At 40.4% G+C, this 25,041-nt stretch overlaps 1 protein-coding gene across 4 annotated transcripts in view; it reads right to left on the bottom strand.

The window, feature by feature from the left end:
- Positions 1 to 25,041, bottom strand: part of LOC144075441 (signal peptide, CUB and EGF-like domain-containing protein 3) — a 171,405-nt gene that overhangs the window by 32,213 nt on the left and 114,151 nt on the right. For 3 of the 4 annotated variants that reach the window (XM_077602483.1, XM_077602751.1, XM_077602573.1), the window contains exons 7-9: positions 19,680 to 19,752; positions 12,263 to 12,379; positions 7,940 to 8,062 (exon numbers count right to left, since the gene is read on the bottom strand). In XM_077602483.1, the coding sequence (XP_077458609.1) occupies positions 7,940 to 8,062; positions 12,263 to 12,379; positions 19,680 to 19,752 (313 nt within the window). The remainder of the gene's footprint in view (positions 1 to 7,939; positions 8,063 to 12,262; positions 12,380 to 19,679; positions 19,753 to 25,041) is intronic. The other variant, XM_077602661.1, reaches the window with a different exon arrangement.

The following is a 25,041-nucleotide window of genomic DNA, read 5'->3' as shown; positions in this document are numbered from 1 at the left end:
CACTTTTGGAAATGATGTGGTAACAGCAGGAGTTAACTGACAATAGGTGGTAGAGTGCATGTACACTTTCTTCTCTGAGAGCCTGTCAATCTTTTTCTTTTATCAAGAATGTGAAAGAAAAATAGGCGGCCCGGCGGATAAGTGGTTAGCACGTCGGCCTCACAGTAGGAGACCTGGGTTCAAATTCAGGTCGGTCCACCTGTGTGGAGTTTGCATGTTCTCCCCGCCTGTGCAGGTTTTCTCCGGGTACTCCGGTTTCTACCCACATTCCAAAAACATGCACGGTAGGCTGATTCAACACTCCAAATTTCCCCGGTAAATATGTGTGCATGTTGTCAGTCTCTAAGTGCCCTGCGATTAGCTGGCAACCAATTCAGAGTGTACCCTGCCTACTGCCCATTGTTGGCTACGATAGGCTCTAGCACCCCTGTGACCCTTGTGAGGATAAGGAGCTTGGATAATGATTGAATGAATACCATAAATACACATTGGTAAGACCCCCAAGTACTTTCTTCGTTCGTATACTCCTGCTGCCCCTATGAGCCCTCCTGAACATTCCGTCGATGATCCAAAGCCTCTTGAATCTGACGAATAGGACTTGGACTAAAGCTTTTTTTTTTCTAATTAAGTGGCCGCCTCGTGGTGTAGATGTTCACTTGCCTGACTTCAGTGCGGGCAGGCGCAGGCTCGATTCCCGCTGATGGCAGTATGATTGTGAGTGTGGATGGTGGTTTGTCTCTCTGTGTGCCCTACGGCTGACTGGCGACCAGTCTAGGGTGTAGTCTGCCTTTCGCCCAAAGTCAGCTGGGTTAGGTTCCAGCAAACCCTGCAACCCTTTTGAGGATGCGCGGTATGAAGGATGAATGAATGAATGAATAAGTCAAGCGCAGAACTATTTTCACTGAGTACAGTACCTAAAGTCTTTACATTTTTTTATATATAGATTATATTTAGATATTAATACATTAGTCTTTTCATATGCCTTTACAACTGTAACATTTAATGAATACACTTTTTGATAATTGTACTTGTGTGCTTGTATTTTTGTATCAGCGTGTAAACCTGTATTATGGTAGTTTAATAGGGGTGATCCTACTTCATGTTTTTTTATTATCGCGGCCAGTTTTGGTCTACATTATCCCCGAAATTTGAACGATTACTGTGTTTGCATTATACTTCACTATTACGCATCATAAAAATCAAATACTGTGTTTATATTTATTTTTTTACAAAATTATTTCACTTTGTATGGATAAGTGTTTTTTGGGTAATGAGATTTGACTGTTCTATTTATTGTACAACACGAGCTGGCACTCATTCGTGATGTCAGAACACCTAACTTGCACATTGTGTTAAGATATTTGGATTTCAAACTAATCCAAACATGTCTTTATGGACCTTGCTTTCCCAAGTTGTTCCCAGTGATTTGAAGCAGATAATAACTTGTTTTGGTATTCTCAAAAGAGGGTTTCAGATTCTACACAGACACGCAAAATTGAATAGGGGACTATAAGTTGCATATATTATATATAAACTGGGCGGCCCGGCGGCTGAGTGGTTAGCACGCTGGCCTCACACACTCCTGTGTGGAGTTTGCATGTTCTGTCTGGGATTGCATGGGTTTTCTGCTGGTGCTCCGGTTAGGGGCTGACTTCCGGCACCAGGTAGGGGACACCCTGAATTGGTGGCCAGTCAATCGCAGGGCACAAGGAAACGGGGAACCATTCATGCTCAAACTCATATCTAGGGGCAATTTATAATGTCCAAGCAGCCGACCCTGAATGTTTTTGGGTTGTGGGGGAAAACTGCCAGGGGAGAACATGCCAACTCCACAAAGTGAAGACCAACCTGGGATTGAAGTCTCGACCCCAGAACTTTGAGGCCGACGCGCTAACCACTCAGTAATACCTTGAGATACGAGTGTCCTAACATACGAGAAATTTGAGATACAAGGAAAATTCCGAGCAAATTTTTGGCCTTGATATACGATACAAATTTGAGATACGGGCATAGGAGACAGTTTGTGCTCTTGTTCATCTTTGTATTATATATATACCGTATTTTCACGCCTATTTAGCGCATCGTTTTTCACGCCGCAGTGTCAGTAACGAGTGCTATTTCTTTATTTTAGACACACAAAGTACGCACCATTTCATTAGACGCATATATATTATATTTGGATTAACATCGAAACGCAATAGCGCTGGCTACCGGAAGCAGATTATTTCCGGGTTCCGGTGCGCAGTGACTGCTGGGAAATATAGTTCTTGGACGCTACACGCACACGCTAAAAACACGCTTTAAAAAGGCAACGGAAGCAAAACTGAGTTCGGCAGTGCTTTATTTGGATATTTTACAACTTACTCACGTCATCATCACCCACAAATCCATCAAAGTCCTCATTTTCTGTGTCCGAATCAAACAATTGCCCAAATGAGTCTTCCAAAACGCTGGGTTCCGCGGTTGTAGTTCTTAAGCCTCCGGGAAAGACGGCAAGCTCCTAGTTATTATATATAATATATATATATATATACATAGTTCACAGTCTAGCTTTGAATGCTCTGTTGACGCCAACATTTAGCGGCAGGATTTCTTTTGTAAATATAGCCGAAATGACGGCCAGCAACCACACTAATTTGGTGCTGGCCGTCATTTCGGCTGTATTTACAAACGAAATCCTGCCGCTAAATGTTGGCGTCAACAGAGCATTCAAAGCTAGACTGTGAACTATGTATATATATTATATATAATAACTCAGAGCTTGCCGTCATTCCCGGAGGCTTGACCAAAGAATTACAGCCGCTGGACCCGGCTATTTGGAAGGCTCGTTCGGGCAATTGTTTAATTCTGACACAGAAGATGAGGAGTTTGAGGGATTTAAAGGTGATGATGACTTGAGTAAATTGTAAAATGTCTAAATAAAGTACAACCGAACTCAGTTTTGCTTCCGTTGCCTTTTTAAAACATGTTTTTAGCATGTGGGTGTAGCAAGGAAGAACTATATTTCCCAGCAGTCACTGCGCACCGGAACCCGGAAAGAAGCTGCTTCCGGTAGCCAGCGCTATCGCCAGCCGCTCGGCGCCCCCGCGAGCGCTCCCGCTCGGCGCCGCCTGGCGGCGCTCACAAAGGGCGCTCTGCATTATAAGGCGCCCTGTCTATTTTGGAGATTTTTTTTGACTTTTTTTTACTTTTATGCGCGCTTTATAGGCGTGAAAATACGGTATATATCAATTTGCATTCTGTATACTTATAACAGCACAGTCTGGTGGGTTTTAGAAGTGCTGACTGCATCAGGTGATGCAATTAGGGATGGCGGTGAACAACTTGTCATTATATAATTTATGCTGCTGTGTAAGACATCTGGGACTCCCACAACCCTTAGCTCAGGTGAAGTATGCGGGATGTGGGCAGGCAACAGAATGCGTCAACCCCATGGTTCCTTTTGTGTGACTAAAAACTAAAACTTGTTAAATTGTGAAGTTAATGAATCAAATATAAACAACAATCATTATCATTGTTATGATCATTATTTTTTTAAAAGGGGATATCTGTGATTTTAGGTAAGTTCGCCCTTGCGTACGTCCTGTGTAGAGAAATGGCAGAACGTGTCCCAGACTGCCCTCGGATGAATTAGAAGGGAAAAGCAGAAGGCGAAACACAGGAGGCGTTGAAGTTAAAGGAATGCTGGCAGTGGTTCAGCAGACATGCCCCATCCTGATATATGGGCCATGGTCCACTGACAACTAGGTAGCACCGTGACTGTTTAAACCAAGATAACTTTAGAATTCCATTTACACATCTCAACACCCCGGAGATACACTAAACGGCTCTTTAAGTGGATTTGAGGCCTCAGCATCGACTTAGTGCAGGGCAGGTCACAGTCAATGTTTAAACCTGGCCTGATGGCTCCCTTTTCTGTTGCAAAATTTGAAGTTACCTTACTTTAAAATAAAATAAAATATAAAATATGATTTTAAAAAGCATTTTTGCTGTTCTGGTGTGCAATGAAGATAAGAACACTCCCTCACTACTCCCTCATGAAAAGTAATGAATAATAAAACTTGGAGAAATTTCCCAGCTGACTCCAGGCCACAGGCGGCAGACACCCTGAATCAGTGGCCAGCCGATTACAGCTATCGAATTTTATCCAAAGGTTTTATTATTATTGTTCCCAAAAATTATCTGACGATAATTATCGTTAGGATTTTATCGCCCAGGTCTACTCACACTTATTCCTGCGGGCAATTAAGAGTCTTCAACCAGCCTACCCTGCATGTTAGCACCGGAAGGTCCGGATCTAGTATCTAACCCTCGATCACAGAACTGTGAGGCTGACATGCTAACCACTCGCCAACTGGGCTGCCCCAAGAAGTTAATGTTAAATTTAACGTTTAATCTGTTAGGTAGGAAGGTTGTTGAACTGTTTCTGAGTTTTAATGGTTGCACTTACATGAACAAAATTAATTTTTGTTAGTCTGATCGGAGTTTGGATTGAAATCATGGTCATATGCACTGATTTTTGCCCTGCAATTGACTGGCCATGAATTCAGGGTGTCCCCTGACTGGTGCCTATAGTTAGCTGGGATAGGCTCCAGCACCCCCACGACACTTGAGAAGACAAGCGTTTCAGAAAATGAAGGAATGATTGCACTGTTTTTATGAACACTAAAGATCTTGATACAATTGTTTTGACATAAGCAGATTGACCAAATATACCCTAAAATTTAGGGCCTAAATAGTATGTTGCAATAGTTATAGCAATTACTGTGAACAAAACATTACTGCATTCATCTTTCCAGTAAACATTAGTGCATTTTTTCCCGTTTTTCTTCAAGTCTTTTTTTCAACAATTTGAAGATATTTTAAAATCTCCAGAAACGTGTTTATACATGCATAGCAGACCACTTCAATCTTGTGCCTGCCATGTCTTTCGCCTGGTCTCCATCAACTAGGTTCTGGTAATAACAGAAATGTGCATATACTGACATCACAGACATGCGCAGTTAATAGGGTTTGTTGCAAAATTTAGAAAAACGTTTTCATGAGCACCATTTGGATTGTGTATCAACATAAACCATCCATTTTATTCGGAATAAAATATTCATCGGCACTGGCTTGACCAGGACAGAATATCCCGAAATTGTTGTGTACATAAACCAATTTCATTCTGATCAGGGTTTTTTTTTAAATCTGAATAGATATGTCCATGTAAATGTAACCAGTGTGGTGATAGCTTACTAATAAGTCAATGTAAAAAAGGTTCATTTTTAAAATAGTTTTGGTTATCACCGTCATTGAACTCAACACTTCTTTTGTCTTTTCTTGCTGATCTTTGCAAAGCTGCCAAATAAAAGAACAAAAATACGATTGAAAAGACAAGAGAGTTGCGGAAGCACACAGAGCAAAATATTGCTTTCTTTTCACACATATGATGTTTATCTGTTTACGCTGGAAAACAAACCCAAGACACTGATATGAACCAGGCAGCATAGCGATTGACCACATGAGTAAAAGATTAAAGAATTGCTGTCCTGTGTTTTTCAACTCCGCGTGAGACAACAGTCATCTCAGTACTTCTAGCCTGCTTGTCATCTACCAGATGTGCTTGAGGTGGCTGGATTTATCCGACAATGAGAGGTTTTAGGGTCACAACCTCAATTTCTAGAACCTGTAGGCACCACACGGGTGTTGTTTTGTCTGTTGTATGAGCTCCATAAAAGCACAAAAAGGTATAAACAATATTCATTTTAAAATGCAATATGTAAATATCCAATTTAGACACTAATCTATGTTACTGGAACATGAGTTTAAATGTTACAGTTTGACTATTCCAAAACATTTATGGTTGTGCATGAAAGTGAATCGAATGAAATTTTATGTCTGTATGAAGTACTTTGAGATCGCACATCAGTTTGTGCAAACATGCAAAGCTAGAATGCGAGTTTACAAAAAAATGAATCTGACGTGATGGTCAATTATGATGGATTATTCAGCAACTAAACACAGTAATACCTTGAGATACGAGATTAATGCATTGCGGGAACAAGCTCGTATGTATATTTACTCATATTATAATAAATTTTTCCCATACTAAATAACTAATCCGTTCCCACCCTCTGAAAAAAAGGATATTACAATAGAAAAACATGTTTTTAATTGTTCTAATTCACCACCAACACTCACAAAGTATCAAATATCTATCTAGTGGTTATGATCTGCAATAAAATGTGCCATTATTGTGTACAATACTGTATGGAGTTCTTACCTTCGAGACAGACGTAGCAGCTAACCGTTAGCTGCTAACGGCTGCGTGTACAGGGGAGGAGGCAAAGGTGTTAATGTATTCCGCTGCGGCTTTCGAGTCGGAACTAGCTGCTTCCCCGTGCCTCACAACCGAGTGAATCCCCGGTTCGTTTTTTAAAGTTATCGAACCAGTCACGACTTGTTTTGAAGGTTTCTGTTGGCGTGGAAGTCTCACCTTTCTCAGATGCTTGCTTTACTTTCAAATCCTTGTAGATTCCGTCTCGTATCTCAGGGCAAAAATTTGCTCTGATTTTTCCTCTTACTTCAAATTTCTCGTAGTTAAGACACTTGTATGAGGTGTACAAGGTATTACTGTAGTCATTTTCTGTGACATGCAATAATTATCATATGCATATATTTGAAGTCATTTACAAACACACAAGAAAGTGTTTTTTACATCTCAGAACGCATGTCCGGTGTTTTATTTTGGTGTGAAAAGAATGACTACAGTCCCATTGTCACTGTTTTCTGCACAAAGTAAATGATTCAATCTTGTCAAAAGGTATTAAAAAATCAATTATGAAGACTGAAGCTATATAATCATTGAAAATGGGCAATAAATGTATCACAGTTCTGGGGCCTTGGGTTCGATCCTAGGTCGGTCCTCACTGTGTGGAGTTTGCATGTTCTCTACAGGCTTGCATGAGTTTTCTCCAGGTTATCCGGTTTCCTCCCACATCCCAAAAACATCAAGGGTATGCTGTTTGAAAAATCTGAATTGCTCATAGGTATGAGTGTGAGCGTAAATGGTTGTCCGTCTCCTTGTGCCCTGCGATTGGCTGGCCACCAATTCAGGGTGTCTCCCTCCCGTAGTTAGCTGGGATAGGCTCCAGCACCCCACGTGACCCTAGTGAGGATAAAGGGGTTCAAAAAATGAGATGAGATGAGACTTTCAATATGATGTCTTACAAATATTTTCTAATCTGAAAATATCAAACAAAGGCGAAACATTAGAAAACTTCCAAGATTTTTTTTTTTACTGGTGCACTTTTGACGATGGTTACAACGAAAGCCATGTTTTTATTCCAATGTCATTGTCAACAACTCTTCAATGGGTACACGCCATTTGTCACTGGGTTAAGGTGGTCTCCGATAAAATGTTTTGATCAAACAACAAAAGACTCACCGGCTGGTCCATTTCACCTTTTTGAAACTTTCCTCTTTGGAAGAAAATTAGTCAAAGCATTTAGGGACAGTGTTCGTGTTAGAGCAATTCCCTACATGTATCAACCATTGTTCTGATAAAATGATTGATTTTTTTCGGCAAAAACAGGTAAACTGCTGGGAACTAGCCACAATAACAATGACACTACATAGGTGAGGGTGTTGTGTGCGAAAAGGCCTTTATTTGCCTACACTACTTTCAGTTACTCAGTCTGGCTCGCTGGCCAACAGCAAAATGGGATTAAAACAACGTTTAAGGCTTTTTTGAATCATTAAACAGCTAAAAGTACTACATGCTGTGGCTCAGGTTAAATTTAACTTAATGAATTCAGTAAAGCACCCCTATGGGGTGACAGTGGAGTGTTGATCAAGACTAAAAAAAAATGTTTGATCTAGGAGGGCTAGGAATAAATGATCATGTGTCAGTCTCATTGATGGAACTATACAAACCAATGAGCAAAAGTAGACCTACCTTGACATGTCCTCTCATTGGTCAGCAGCTTGTAGCCTTTCTTGCAGCTGCACTCAAAGCTGCCTACTGTGTTCCGACAAACATGGTCACAACCACCATTGTTAAGACGGCACTCATCAATGTCTGCGAGAGGGAAACCACCAATGAGAAAGGTCACATTTCAAAATAGGACAAACTTAATACACAATGAGAGATTGCCAGGTGAACACAATGGCCAATCACTGGGAGAGGACACACAAGGAAAAAAACAGCATAACAAAACCAACTAACCCTGACAAATTGTATTGCAGACATGCCTTTGTCTAAATTTTGTGAAGTCTGTGGTTTTATTTTGAGGCAATATTTTACAGCCCATTTGTAAGCACCATTAGTGCCATAATTTGTTACATATATTAAGTACTATATCCTCAGATTTCATCTGCTTTGAGCAGAAAATAATGCAATCAAGGCTTTAATGATTCAGCCAGACTGCTAAATCCTGATTAGGAAACCGGAGTACTTGGAGGAAACCCACGCAGGGCCGGAGAGAACAAGCAAACTCCACACAGGTGGAGCGACCTGGATTTGAACCCAGGACCCCAGAGCTGTGATGCCAACACGCTAACCTCTCGCTCGACCAGGCCGCGACTTTTAATCATCCGGTAAAAAAATACATGTATCCAGAATCTTGTTCTAGTTGCAGTCTGTTTTCTGTTCTTCAGAAGTGGCCGGCCCACAGCAAGTAACAATCTTCATACCTGTTTATTTTACTGCTCTTTCCTCTTAAACCAAGGCAACACTAGAAGGTTTTTATTAGAGTTGTTAGTGTACTACTGCAAGCTTTAGGAGACAGAATGATTTTTTTGGACACTGTCTTCTTACCGTTTTTCAGTAGAATATTTGTTTCCTCAGTATTCTGATATAATGCTTATTTTATCCTGTTAGAGTTAATATAAATACGGCTGTCAGATAGGTTGCTTGAGTTGGGAATGGGATGAGGGGTGCCTTACTTAGAAAGATGTGAAGAGGACAAAAACTGCAGGAACTGAAAAAAGTGGAGCTTGAGACTGTTCAAACAACCATAGGTTAGTCTTTTAAGGCACCACAGCATTAGCTTGTTAGATGAGGTGGTAAAACAGACACCTTACCATACTTATTTAGGTTAAGTACGAAATAATGGACCATGTTCTGTGTACACCACCACAGTCATGCGAGAACAGACAAGCTGTTTACCAAAGCAAAAACATTGGAAGCGTAAAATTGCATAAAATGAGAAGGCTTCCATTCATTCTGGATGAACTTCAGTTAACAAACATTAACCATTGCTGTAATGATTTGACCTGGAGACTAAAAGCTGGCAGTGTTTCTCCAGATATCACAAATGTTGTGTACAGTAATCCTTTGAATATTGCGGATAATGTAGACCAGACATGGCCGTGATAATCGAAAAACCGCAACGTAGGATCACTTCTATTATTACTACCATACGACATGTTTTCGCAATTTCTCAAATACTACAGTTCTAAACATATGAAAAGACTGTAATGCATTAACACCTAAATATAATCTATATATAAAGCTGTCCAAATACTTTAAATACTGTACTCAGCAAAAATAGTTTCTCTCTGCTTGATATGGATAAAAAAAAACAAGATAATGGGAGTTTTGGTCCAAGTCCTCCTGCAGAGTCCAGACCTTGAAGGACAGCCCCATTTCAGCCAGGTATAGCTTCGCATTTAGGATGAAACAGTTTGTGATTCAGGCTTTCCGGTTGCTCATCCAGTAGACAGGCAGCAAGGCTTTGTTCTGTTTTTTTAAAGTATGAGTACGATCAAACTTTTAGATTAAGGGTGGCTTTAGCATGAAGCCAGCCAGCAGCATCCCCACACATGATGAGCCCAATTAGCTGAGGCATGACGCTCTTTGATATTGTGTATAACGTAGCCCCTCTACCCAGACATCTATGTTAGTGTCATGTTTTGTTGCGCTTTTGTGGTTTGGGCGTTTTCCCCTGTGTAACCGGTCCATGAGATTACCTATTAGTGTGTCGTTCCTGCTCCCATTCTTGTGTCACCCAGGTGTTTCGAATTGTCCTGTCAAACCCTGTCGGTGTATTTAAACACTGTGTCTCCATCAACTCGGATCAGAGTATTGTTTGCGTTTGGCGTTTTCAATTGGAGGGTGCCATTTTATTTTTTATTTCTTCCCCCAAAGTGCCGTTTTATTAGAGTTGCCGTTCAAATAGAGGTGCCACTCAAATAGACGTTTTACGTTTGACTGATGTAAATTTGCAAGTGTGGGTCCTGGTTTTAAAATCCAGGTCAGGTCACACCTGTGTGGAGTTTGTATGTTCTCCCCGGGCCTGCGTGGGTTTCCTCCGGGTACTCCGGTTTCCTTCCACATTCCAAAAACATGCTTGGTAGGCTGATTGGACACTTTAAATTGCCCCCAACTATGGGTGTCCTTCTCCTTGTGCCCTTGGCCACCAATTCGATATACATCCAATCCAAACTTATATATATATATATATATATATATATATATATATATATATATATATATATATATATATATATTTGTTGTTGTTTTTTTTTTTTTTTTTTTTTCTTTAACCAAGTGTCTTTCCTAAACGTATTTATGCTTGGGGAAGCTGTGGCCGAGTGCCACGACCTGAACCGCAGCCTTCGCTCGGCGAAATTGTGTCGCGGGGCAGGCGAAATTGTGTCGCGGGGCAGGCGATGGGCCGTGTGGTCAGTAATACGGACATTGATGAGTTATTTGGTCGACGTGCACCAAAACGGATCTTGAGTAAATGCAACGCTCAATCAATACACGAGGAATTCAACGAGAAGGCAGCTGAGGAGGAAGCAGCTGTGACATGTTAAAGTGTTCCATTAACGATTGCATGTTGGGGATGTGCAACTAGTTTGGATTGGATGTAGTATATCAATATTCAATTATTGATGGCTTGATGCGCATACCATTAGTTTTGACTGGTTGTAAAACGGTATTCGATTATTGATGCCTTGATGAGCATACCTTGGCCAACACGGGAGATTTTCTTCATACCAGTAAAGCTGGATTGAGGAAGCAACAACGAATCACTATTGTGATTATTTCTCCCTGTGTTTCAAGCGTAAATACAGGGTATAACACAGCCACCATTGCAAATCAGAAAAAAACGGAGGAGAAACGAACTTTCCGACTTCGTGGAAAAAACATCCTGAAAAAGTGTTCACGAGTCGTACCCACTTTGACGACGTTTGTCTTGTGCATTTTAGAAACATTATTAAAAGTCGTCAAAGGTGAGATCGTCTTTGTATATATATTTTTTTCAAAATGTTCGTCAACCAGTACTTCAGAAGAAGGAAAGAACCAGTAGTGACTTATAAAAATGGGTGTAAAATTAACTTTCAAAGAAATCATAAAACATTAATGCTTGTTGTTGATGAAAGTTGTAGTTTTTATTCTTAATGCTGTGTTTATTAAATGTGTGTTCATGTTTGTGTGCTATCTCTATGTTGCATCCCGGTAGCTTTCTCTTGTTCCCATGCGTTTTAACACGGGTTTATATATATACTTGTTATTCATTTTGTGACATTAATAAATAATTTTATGATCATTTTCTTTCATTTTTGTGTGTTTCTCACATCTTTCTTACAAAATTGGGACATGTTGACCAATTTTAAAGGGTTTAGTTGGTAGATGTGTGAGGACCGTGGAACTGTTAGGGTTATAAGTCTTACATTATTATATATTTGCTCGCAATGAAGAACGCTTTGCTTTACTCAGCTTATTAGTCTCTTACATTATTATATATTTGCTCGCAATGAAGAACGCTTTGCTTTACTTAGCTTATTAACATTAGAAAAGTCATTTTAGAACATCTGCTTGCAACCATGTAAATGCTTTGCTCCTTAGTTGGACCAAACAACGGGAAGGTTGAATCATCTTAGACTGCTGGAATGTGGAGAAGAACCTTCGGCTCAACATGACCTTCATTTGTTTTGAGAGCTAAAACTTCTATTGACTTCTCACTCCTGATTTCCCACCCCTCCCTTGAGAGCTGAGACGTCCATTGTACTAGGGTCCTTGAAGCTAATAAACAGGAAAAAGATGAGTGTAACGCCAGAATGAACCTGGACGAAGGCGACTCGGTTCGATTCTCTCTTGCAAGAAAACCCAGAGGATTGTCCTGTCTTTTTTATTTGTGCGTGCATTCGGGAATGCCTAATACAGTCATAACTCTACAAAAAAAGAAAAGTATGTTCTATGTCACTAGATGAGGCTGAATGTAAAAGAGGTGACAGATGCAGATTGAATACTGCATATATGATAGATCACCTTTGCAGGTCTTGCGGTCCGGCTGCAGTGTGAAACCGACAGGACAGCTACAGCGAACTCCCGACACTGAATCATGGCATGTGCTATCACAGCCACCGTTGTTGACAGCACAAGTCTCTGTAGAGAAAGAGAAAACTGCCATCAAATTCAAGGATCCTGCTCTGACTTACTTATATCTCTAACTCAACTTTTAGATTCAGATAGCTTTTGTGTCAGAAAAAAGAAACAAGAAACACTGGAGAGGTTTTAGTTGTACACTAAAAAAAGAAAGAAAGAAGGACAGAACAAGGTTGGGATGCAGACGCTGAATGGTTACAATTGAGTGATAATGGTTAAATATAACAGGTTTACAGGGTAATGGTTAAAGAAGTTGTGTGCTATAATCAATGCTGTTACGATGAGTTAACAACATATTCCAAATGAGTAGGCTGATTGTCTTTTCTTTTATTTCACTAAGACCTTCCAGGCTCTTGGGGGACACTATAGTTTTTTCAAACTGGCTCCTAAGTGGATATACAGACGCTCCCCTACTTACGAACATTCGAGTTACGAACAACGGTACATACGAACATGTCTGTAAATTGCGTTTATGTCGAAAAATGTTTGTAAGTTCGATTTTGTATTGCGCGCCTTTTTCCGAGTAGTGCTTCTTTCCGCCGCTAATACCGACGCCTGGCGCTGTGAGCGCTCAGCTTACCCAGCATCTACCTTCCTCTGCCCAGTTCGTTGCAATGCGGAAGTGCGTGAACGTATCTCCAGTGCGCAAAGAACCTTTTTCATTTGTATCATTAAATATCTCGTGCATCCATTATTGAATATTGTTGGTGAAAAGCGAAAGGCTTCTATTGAGGGAGGTGCAAGGAAGAGGCAAGCCATTTCATTTGAAATGAGTGGCAATAATAACGAAGCTTGATGCGCGTCAGAAAGTGGTGAGCGTTGCACGTGAATACAACTTGAATCGTTCGACCGTCAGTACCATTTATAAACATAAAGATCGAGCAGCAGGACCCAAATATTGAACGTTGCACAAAGTTTGCAAATCAATTGAATCATGCCATACAGTGCTACCGCATCATTTATGATGAAAAAAAGAAAACTGCAATCGTCATTAGATAGCTTCTTTCGGCCAGTTTCTTGTAAATCCCTCTCTCTCTCTAATGTATGTATACAGTACTGTATGTATTCTCTCCATTTTATTAAATGTTTTTTTCAGTACAAACCAGTGTGTGTTAATTATACAAGCCTTAAACATACAAATGCATGTATATAAACCTTCAATATACTTATATAGGCCTTAAACATAAATTATAATACAAAATATAGCACTGAGCAACTTACGAACAAATTCAACTTATGAACAATCGCTCGGAACCTAACTCGTTCGTAAGTAGGAGCGCGTCTGTACTGTTTATAAAAAACTAAATGAAAGCACTGATGGATGACAGGGTTTAATGTGACGAAGACGAGCCGAAGACACATTTTACGGTGATTTTCAGCAATAATAAAGACGTATCATGCCCTCAAAGAGACCCAAGTGTGTGCAAAAATACATTTCGGACAACCTTCCACGGTCCAGAAAATTAAGTCAAACGTGACAATCATTTTAATCACTGGCTGCCATTAATGGTGATGTTGAGACCACTGCATCATTTTATTATATTTTTGTAGTCAATGAGGATCACAGCAATCACACTGGAGCATCAACTAATATCATATGCTATGCAACAATAAACACCAAAGCAAAACTAACAGCCTCATGCAGCCAAAACAACATTTTCGGCAGCACAAAAAACTAAGCTCCACAGCAGAATTAGTGGTTCCAAGCAAAACAGGTGCTTGGTGTGATGTCACTTTATGTTTAATAGCAGTCTCATAGACAACCGATCAAAACAGCACATGTTTTTGCTGAAGGCTGTACATGGTGCAGCAATATGTCAGTTACATGATACCTAAAATAAATACCTGAAGGAAAAGGTCTTAGTCTCGATAAAATGAACATTCCAAACAGTGTTATGAAAATGCTGCCTGCCCTGGGCTACGCAATAACTAAATCTTTGTATAGATAATATCAGGAGTAACATGATACTGTAACACTGAATTTTCTTTTCTTGATTGCTTTTATTTCAGCCTCTACTGGGAATCATATTCTTTCGGAGTAACACAATTTTTTTACATAGGCAAAAATCATGTAGCGTACCTTCTCACAAGTACGATAAGATCTTCGAAAAATATTAACATGAAACATTTCTGATTATTTATTGGTTATTGTGCAAAGGATTTAGCATACACAGCAGATATCTAGCCATTCAGACATAATTATTATATACGCATCTTGAAAGATCCTAACTGTAACTGTCTTAACTCACTGTTATTCTGTTGGACTTCTCAAATGTTCTTTTGACTGGGTTTAGCCTCGAGGAAATCCTACTCGTGCTGCCAAGCCTGGCTGTCTACAAAAACCAATATCTTGGAAAATAATTAGAATAAAATTAAGAATTAAGAATTATTTATGTATATGTGTTTTTTATTCTTGTGTTGCTAATAGTTTTATGACACATTCGCCTAAATTCAGTTCAGGCAGCATGGGATCAACTCCCACTCATAGGTGTGATTCTATCTGCGAATGGTTGTCTGTCTCTGTGTGCTCTAGGACTGATTGGCTGCATTTGCTCGCACTCAGCTGGGATAGGCTCCTGGACCTTGATAAGTATGCACGGTGTTAAAAATCAATAAATGAACATTCCTTCATTCATTGTACATACTGTTTATCCTCACAGGGGGTTGCGGTTCTGGAGCCTATCCCAGCCAATTGTGGGCAGTATGCGGGGGACACCCTGAATTGGTTGCCAGCCCATCGTAGGGCACAATAGAACGAAAAACCATTCACGCTTACAGTCATACCTAGGGACTATTTGGCATGATCAATTAGATGCTATGGATGTTTTTTGGGAGTACCAGGGATTGAACCCTCGATATATATACATACAGTCATACCTCTACTTACGAATGCCTCTCTGTACGAAATGTTCAGGTTGCAATTTTTTTATATGCAAATGAGTGACTCGAGATACGACAAAGATCCAAGTTACGAAATCCCCCAAAAAGAAAATGCATTTCCTTATCCGTTATTTTATTTTGAAAATATTGTCGCGGATGCATTGATTCTCACTTTAGAACATCGCTACCCTCTACTGGGCTCTCATTTCATCGCTCTCATTCTATCTCATATAATGACAATAAAAGCATTCAATTCAATTCAATTGGCTGTCTCACAAAAACCACTATCCATGTTTCATGATTCTCTCTTACATACCTGTCCACCTTGACTAAATGCCCCGCTTATTAATGATTGCAATTCCCCTTATTAAGCGATTAAAAAACTTGCAAATGCAAGGCAGCACATATTTTCACACACACACGCACGCACGCACACACACACACACACACACACACACACACACACACACACACACACACACACACACACACACACACACATATTAGCTCACATTTATATTTTTATTTTTTTTATGAATTTGGGAGTTTACATGTTCTCCCGGGGCTGCGTGGGTTTTCTCCGGGTACTAGAGTTTCCTCCCACATTCCAAAAACACGCATGGTAGGCTGGTTGGCACTCTAAATTGCCCCTAGATGAGTGTGAGCATGAATGGTTGTCCGTCTCCTCGTGCCCTGCGATTGGCTGGCCGCCAATTCAGGATGTCCTGGTGTCCGCTGGAATAGGCTCCAGCATCCCCACAACCCTTGTGAGGGTAAAGCGGTTCAGAAAATGAATGAATGAATTTGGGATACTCTTACAAGTGACTTTTGGGAACAAATCTTTTTGTAATCTGCTAACCATGTTTAGGCCACTGTTGGAGTAGATTCCATCAAGATTGTTTGCCGGAAGCCGGAATCGAACTCAAAACTATAGTACGCAGTCTAAATATAGTAGGTGCAGAGGGACTTTCTAACTGTCCCAAAGCCAAGACCAGAGGTTTCACAGTAGTAGTCTGACATATGTGCAAAATGCTAGCTAAGACAGTTGGCAGACATGATAATAAAACGGTGTCAGGACATGCCTCTAAAATATTTAGGCAGACATCTCAACCAATGATCATGTACTAAGAGAGCAAAGAATTATTTCTGACATTACGGTTTAGTGAAGGCTCTGGAATGTTTTGGTTGTGTGATTTTTGGATGCACACCAGCCGCATTACCAGGTAGGGACCTGGAATTAATAAGAAGCAGATATTTCCCAATATAAGGTTTAAGATCTCAAGCTGAATTGCTGCAATTTTCCTCTCACACAACCCCCCCCCCCTTTTTCAACAGAAGGTGCAAATTTCTCCATTAAGCACTCTAGTATCAAACAATAAAGTTTTCCATATAATGTTTATAGGCCACACCATACAAATGTTGCCTAACAAGGCACGAGGCAATTTCAAATAGGCTTTGGGGGGAAAACAAACATGTTCAGCTAGCCAGCAGACACAGCGGTTATGCGACAAACACCTGGCTAAATTTCCAAGCTTAGTTACAAACCACATAAGAAAAAAGAAATTGAGTTGTGCCTAAGAGTCGGCTGCCGTTCCCTTGAGGTGCAACAGAAAAAGCAAACGCCAATTCCTGTGTGCTACATCCACATAGGTAATTTATGTGATAAAGTCAAATGCTAATTCTCCTAAAACTCCTAATGTTTCGATTTTCACAGACAGAAATAGCTGAAACTAGGACATAATATCCAGAAATAAACCAGACTAGTTGTATAATGTTATTTTTGTTGATTAAACCGATCAAAACATAATAAACCAGACTTCAATGGTGAAAATACATTGTTCATGTGGATCCAGTGGTAACAACTTTGGTTGTCTTTATTCCTACCTTGGGCATCCTCCCAATGCGACATATTTAAAACATGATTTTCGTTGATCTGTCAAGTTTTAACCAAATTGAGTTGAATGAGGTGGCTCATGTTGGGTGAATATGCTGACTTAAAAAGTGTCATGCTAATTGGATTTAATTGCCCTTTTACACTGCAATTATTTTTTGTGCCTATTTACCCTTGTTTGCATCACATTTCAAATGGTGCTGCAAGCGCTCCTGCTGTATTTGTGAGCTGCCAACCTCCGTCGACCCCATTTCAGGAGTACCCTTGTCCCATTTCCGGAGTATTTCCGGAGTGAATGCGATTCACGCCAAATGGATATAAAATGTAAAAATAAATAAATAAGCATAGGACAATTTAAGTCAAACTGTTATCATGTTTTTAAATTAATTAAAATATTGTATTTTTTCAAACTATTGAAAAAGTACAGCATAATGAAAATAAGTTTACCTTTGTGTTTGGATTCTTCTACGTGTGCTTTGCAGGCAGTAATTTCACCATGTGTCATGCTGCAGTCGGACATGCATGTTGTGCAATGTGCAAATGTTGATCCTTTTAGAGACGGCGTCAACATAGGATATTTCTTCGAACAAGAAGCAATAAGGTTCTGCGAGTGTCTGGATTTCTTAAACGTTTCATCCAAATTGCGATCCATTTTGCGCTTATGCCGAGGGGGCATATTGATAAGACTTACCAGTGCTGTATAGGCCTACTTCCTTTAGAACAACCCCGGAATGATAGGATTTGTTTCAAAACAAAAAACTCGTGGTTTAGTCAGCCTTAATAATACTTACTTCCCTGATTCTTGTGAGGATAAGCATGCAGAATGGATGTATGAATGTTGGAAGATTTCTATATGTGACTATTGTCTACATGTGACTAACAATCTACTGGAAAACTAAGAGTGAACATCGACTCTCGCACAGTTCGCTGGCATAGAATCAAGTTTTCCTGTTAATTAAATAAGTAAGTAAATAAAAGGATTCCTATCAAACGAATCCTTTTGGAACCATTTGTGGTAATTTTCGCGGGCTGCCATCAGAACTGTGATCTCTACCCTTCTATTTTGACCACTAAAATGTCAAACTCTCAAGGGCAGGCGTAGGCAAACCGGTCCTCGAGGGCCGCTGTGGGTGCAGGTTTTTGTTCCAACCGACCCAGCACAGACAGCTTAACCAATGAGATTTCTGCAGAACACAAGAAGCACCTGACTGCAATCCCCTGATTGCACCTGTAGGACACCAGATTGGTGAAAAGGTGCCCTCTCTATGGGTTGGAATGAAAACCCGGAGCCACTGTGGCCCTTTGTGGAATAGTTTGCACACCCCTGCTCAAGGGGATTCAGAAAAAAAAGAGGCTTGTGGAGTTATTATTTACAATATATTTTAATCTCAGAGAAAGGGGCTGCTTTAATAAAGGCTTGTGTGTGCAAAAAAGGACATAAATTGATACTAATTGTAAATAGAAACTGGTAAGTACACCAATGCTGTATGTGTGGATTTTAATTAGGATTGTGTCCAACAAATCTGCTAAACTGCCAGAGTTGATGCAATATATGAATTTAGCATGTACAATAATCTTTAATGAAATGGACAATGAAATTGCAGGGAATTTATTTAGCGATTTATTAATGTTCCATTTTCCGTAAAGTAGATGGAAAGTAAACTATATTTTCTGAGAGTCCCATTAGTGCAACAACTTGAGTTGCCTGCAACACATAAATCTGTTTGCCACTCCTTTTCTCTTTTATATCTGCAGCATACAGTGACAAAATGCCTTATATTGTGTTTTTTCTTCTTCAAATTGTTATAGTTGTTGTTGAAGGACTCTGTAGACAAAGTTAAATTAAGGGCTAAGGATAAAGTTTAATGCTGTCACTCACTGTGTGTTGGCCTAGCAACCAGACATAGCATGCATCCATACTCTTAATGTGGAAGCATGCAAGAATAGAGTCAAATCACGCCTACTAGTCAGGTTGACGACATTAAACTACAAATTTTCCCTGTTCATGTAATGCTACAAATGGCTGAACTTCTTCAAACACTTTTCCTCCCAATTTTGTTTCAGTGCCAATCACGGACTCATTATTGGCTCCCTCACAAAGCTAATAAGCTGTGCTAATGGTATTCGGGGAACACAGAGTTTGAAACACTGCAAGCTTCATTTCACTCAGATCACTAAGATCGAAATAAAGAAATGTCTTAAACGGCACCGCAGTAACACTTGTGGCTTCTTTGTGCTTGCCACATTGCCTTTTGTGCACAAACAAATGAAGGTGGCAACAACAGGCTCTTCACTATTTTTTAATAAAATTCCTGCTGCTTTTTGGAAGAACCGCATTTGCAGCTGTGTTTTGAAAAGGTGTGGTTTGACACAGGCAACAGTTGTTACTGAGAGGGCATTCACAGAAGAAAGAGGAAGATGGAAAGATGCTCCCTGTGGGTGTGAAAGAGCCTGATAGGTGTCTGTGAGGTTAGCTTCCTCTACTCCCGTATACCGCTAGAGAGAGGAGTCAGAGGAACACATATTTACCATTAGGGAACAGCTGTGGGGCTGCCTGGGACTGGACACTCCTCTCCCCTGCATGCACACGCACACCCACGCCCACACACACATTGCAAAAACACCACTTTAGTCCTACAATACACTTAACCTTGCAAAATTCTTGTTTGTTATAAATTTCACAGCACGTAACATGATGATAGATATTATGTCTCCTGAGATGTCCATAAATACAAAAGGTGAAAATAAGATTAGGCAATTTGCAAATCTAGACTCACACTAGCATTGACAGCACAAAGAACTAAAATAGCTTTTTTAAACCTGGATAATTAACAGTGAACTGAACAACCGAAACTGAATTAAAGAGAAAAGTGAAGGTGACATCTCAAGGCAAAAGTGTGATCTAACAGCATGCGTGTCATGTAAATATAAAATCCACACACTGCAGGAAAAGTGCAGTGTAGTTGTGGTTTTGTGTGCAAGTAGAGCCCTTTGCTGGGAAGCGTGAGAGTTGTGACCGTGGTCAGACAGAGCGAGGAATGGTTAGTGCTGCAAGCTGAAAGACTGGATCTGTCAAATTGTATTTATTTAGTTTTTTTTACCTTCATGTTGTGAATGTTCTCAATACTGTCCTACATTCACTAAAAACATGCTTTTAGTGAGATCAACTCGACATATGTCTGAAAAGTCAACTGTGGGCTCAATTGGTTTCAAACATAGAGGAAACTAAATAGTTTCTCACTTGTACTAACATTGCACATGCCGTTTAACATGTTTTTGAAAGTATAACACTGAAGATATTCATCAGTAGTGAAGTTCTTTGTTAACTGCTTCACTCCCCTTCGTTGAAAGTGATCAATCCCTGCCATTCCCTCACAGTTCAATGGATTTGACGTCTATTGTCATCCATTGGAAAAATCTTCCAATGGCAATTAACAATGTAACATTTTCTAGTCATATTTATCATCTAGTATATTTTACAGGTTTAGTTATGGAAGCTTCATTTTCAGAATGGTTCAAAAGATCAATCGCTTTGTTCGTGTTCTTGTTGGTGAGGAGTCTAAATAAAAATGGCCACTCCTCCATTATTAACGGGCATATTTAAATTTGGTAGGTATATTCTAGGGATGTACTGTATAGGCTATGGTCCTCAGAGCCTGATGTTATATATTTTTTTCCAATGCTGATGATTTATGGTATTTCAAATTTATTTTTTAAAGTTCTGTTGTAGGGGGCATCTGCCCTATTTGGGTGAGCTTCTTTTTTCTTTGTGCGGTCGTAGTTTGTTTGAACTGGTTTCATGGAGCAATGTTTCTGTTGCTTATCATATGGCAGTGGATCTGGCATTGAAATCCCCAGTCTATCAAACAAATTAACGGACCTCAAATTTGACAAAGGCGTTTAAAGCAAAAAAAAAGGCCTGCAAGGTGTGTGTTTCGTGTGAGCATCATATAAATTGGTTGCAGCGTATTTTAAAGGGTTGAAAATATTAATTCCATACCATGCATCCTCGTGAGGTTTGCGGAGACTATCCCTGCTGACTTTTGGCGAAAAGCAGAGTAGTACACCCTGGACTGGTCGCCAGTCAGTCGTAGGGAGAGAGTCAAACGACAATTCGACCTCACAGTCATACCGCAACCAGTGGGGATCGAGCCCACGAATGCTCACAAGTCAGGTGAGTGAACATCTAGACCAGGGCGAGGGCGCTAGGGTTGAAATTATTCATTCATTATTCATTTCCGTACCGCTAATCCTTGCAAGAGTTGTGGGGGAGTGGGGAGGCTGGAGCCTATCACAGCCTACTGTAAGCACCAGGCAGGGTTACACCCTGAATTTGTGGCCAGCCAATTATATATATATATATAAGACTGTTGCTTCAACCAATCAAAATTCGATTTGGTGACACCGAGGCCATTTCACTGGCATAGGGATACGCCATCGCTTTCACCAACTATGATTGGCTAGTAAGCGGACCAAAACCAAAGTGAGCCAGCCAGAGATCGCAAACTCATAATGGCCGACGGAGGAAAACAAATGGATTTGGTTGCAGATTTGCTCACAAAGCTATTTTCCAGATAGACTTTTCCAGAAAAAAATGGACATCATTAAGAAAGGGCGGTCAACTCCGAAGATAGCAAGCCTGTTACAGCCGAGAAAAGAGTGTGTCCGCCACTTTCAGTGCGCTAACTACAAAGAGCTACCAAACTGTATTTGGAGCTAGCTGCACAAGCAAATATATTGTTGTGTTGATTTAAAGCCATTTTCAAGACGGACTATGCCGGAAATATGACAGGACAGGCTCGACTTTCATCATTAGCTTCGATGGCGATAGAAAAGAAGGAAGAAAGAAAGGAGGATGGATATTATGTACAGTTAAAAAGGGTTTATGGTGAGTAAAATATGGCTATACAGTGGTACCTCGTCATACGACCGCTCGTCATACAATATTCTCGTTTTACGACAGAAATTTCGATCGAATAATTCGCCCGTAATGCGGTCAAAATTTCGTGATGCGACCAAGCCAGGTGGCCATGGCACTGTCTTTTTTGCATCTCTTTCGTGTATAACAATATCTACGAGGACCGAATGAGTTATTCAGACCAGGAAACGCACAACGCGCATGCGCGGGGTAAAGAGGGCTTTCTGGGTAATGAAGTATACTCGTGCACACAACGCCGACAGGCAATGGCACTCTTTCTCAGAATAAAACTTTACCCACAATCAATACGTGGGTAAGCTCAGCTGATGCATTTCCTGCTATTATTATCTAATACGAGGAGTATTATATTACTTCTCGTTCGCTGCTCATAAGAACATCAGGGGCACTGGCTCGCAACTCCCCGCAATAGCATCCCCGGTAGCAACTCTATCATAGGTGCCGTTCAAAGCGACCACAGATGCTACAAGCTAAAAGGGAGTTGCGAGCCAGTGCCCCTTATGTTCTTATGAGCAGCGGAGCGATCGCTGATAAAAGACTGCTTCTCGTTGGCAAGTGGTCGTGCGTTATCCGATTGTGAGGACATTTGTGTGCATCATTTTCGGAATATTTTGAAGGGAATAGTACGACAGCAAACAGCCCATCGATAGCGAACGTGAGGGTGGAGTGTTTGTTCCGTTTACGAGTGAGAGAGGCCTGTAATTGGCAACATGGGCAAACCTCAACCATGAGAGACAGAATGTGGAAACAAAAACTGAAAATCACATTGTTTGATTTTTAAAGAATTTATTTTGCAAATCATGGTGGAAAATAAGTATTTGGTCAATACCAAAAGTTCATCTCAATACTTTGTTATGTACCCTTTGTTGGCAATAACGGAGGCCAAACATTTTTTGTAACTCTTCACAAGCTTTTCACACACTTTTGCTGGTATTTTGGTCCATTCCTCCATGCAGATCTCCTCTAGAGCAGTGATGTTTTGGGGCTGTCATTGGGCAACATGGACTTTCAACTCACTCCACAGATTTTCTATGGGGTTGAGATCTGGAGACTGGGGGGGACACGTCTGGCAGAGCAGGATTTGAGCCCCTGGTGGCGCATTTTGTTATTGATAGTAGCCTTTGTTACTGTGGCCCCAGCTCTCTGTAGGTCATTCACTAGGTCCCCACGTGTCGTTCTGGGATTTTTGCTCACCGTTCTTGTTATCAATTTGATGCCACTAGGTGAGATCTTGCATGGAGCTCCAGATCAAGGGGGATTATCAGTGGTCTTGTATGTCTTCCATTTTCTAATAATTGCTCCCACAGTTGATTTCTTTACACCAAGCGTTATACCTGTTGCAGATTCAGTCTTCCCAGCCTGGTGCAGGTCTACAATTTTGTCTCTGGTGTCCTTCGACAGCTCTTTGGTCTTGGCCATAGTGGAGTTTGGAGTCTGAGAGACTGAGCATGTGGACAGGTGTCTTATTTACCGATAGAGTTAAAACAGATGCTATTAATACAGGTAACGAGTGGAGACCTTGGTAGACCTCGTTAGAAGACGTTAGACCTCTATGACAGCCAGAAATCTTGCTTGTTTGTAGGTGACCAAATACTCATTTTCCACTCTAATTTGGAAATGAATTCTTCAAAAATCGAACAATTGGTTTTCTGTTTTTTTTCCAAATTCGTCTCTCATGGTTAAGGTTTACCCATGTTGACAATTACGGGCCTCTAATCTTTTCAAGTAGAAGAACTTGTACAATTAGTGGTTGACTAAATACTTATTTGCCCCACTGAACCTAGGGGCAATTTAGAGTGTCCAATCAGCCTACCCCGCATGTCTTTGGAATATGGGAGGAAACCAGAGTACCCGGAGAAAATCCACGCAGGCGGGGAGATTATGCAAACTCCACACAGAAAGGTCCGAACCTGGATTTTAACCCAGGTCCCCCCACTGTGAGGCTGGCGTGCTAACCACTCAGCGCCAATATATATATATATATATATATATATATATATATATATATATATATATATATATATATATATATATATATATATATATATATATACACACACACACATGCCGGGATGTAGTAACTTTTCAGTGGAAACACAGTAGCAGTGGAGGCGTTCATCAATCAGTAGCTCATCGCTCATTGCTTTGGAAAATGGCCTGGATATAGTTGTGATCAACTTTGTGGTATCTCATTCATACCTGTCAACCTCTGTCGATAACTGCCCTTATAAATGATTATGATTCCCCTTACAAACCCCCAAAAACCTTACAAACACCGTACGAGTCGTACGGTGTTTGTAAGGTTTTTTGGGGTTTGTAAGGGGAATCATAATCATTTATAAGGGCAGTTATCGGCAGAGATTGACAGGTATGCTCATTGCTCTTGCAATAATGAAAGTTTAGTTGACCAGACCTTAATAAAGGTCTGGCAATAATGGGATTTGTATTAGTAACGAGGATTAGGTACTTGCCAAACCGAGCTCTCACATTAGACTAAAGCACAACAGACTTATCTTAACTAAAACTGTGCAATCAAATTCTCACATTATGTTTGTCCATCTGACGAGGAAACAATGTCCAACCCAACAAAACCACTGCAAATGAGCATTTACATAATAGTAGTGCCTAGTGTAAGTAGGTGGACCTATTAAATTCAAAAGCCTAGAACAAACATATGTATAAAGTCTCTTGATCAACACCGAGCTTCCAAATAAATGTTTGGTTGATTTACACTGACTGTCATTTAAATTCCTGTACAAATTCCGAAAAGCCAAAGGGAATGGACCCACTAAGACCTGTGCTTTGACTGATGGAAAACTGTCATTCAGCACGGTTCAACATGTCCTGGCAGCTGAATGATTTTTACTCAACTTAAGTCAAGTGATAAATGCCATTGGAAGGTTAGGTCAGGTGTGTGAGTTAATCCCCAACAGGCAGCAGCGAAGAATTGACCCA

This window comes from Stigmatopora argus, chromosome 1 (genome assembly GCF_051989625.1).
Source record: "Stigmatopora argus isolate UIUO_Sarg chromosome 1, RoL_Sarg_1.0, whole genome shotgun sequence".
NCBI classification, from domain to species: domain Eukaryota; kingdom Metazoa; phylum Chordata; class Actinopteri; order Syngnathiformes; family Syngnathidae; genus Stigmatopora; species Stigmatopora argus.
Note: the sequence above shows the minus strand (reverse complement) of the source record. Positions and strands in the feature narration are given on the sequence as shown.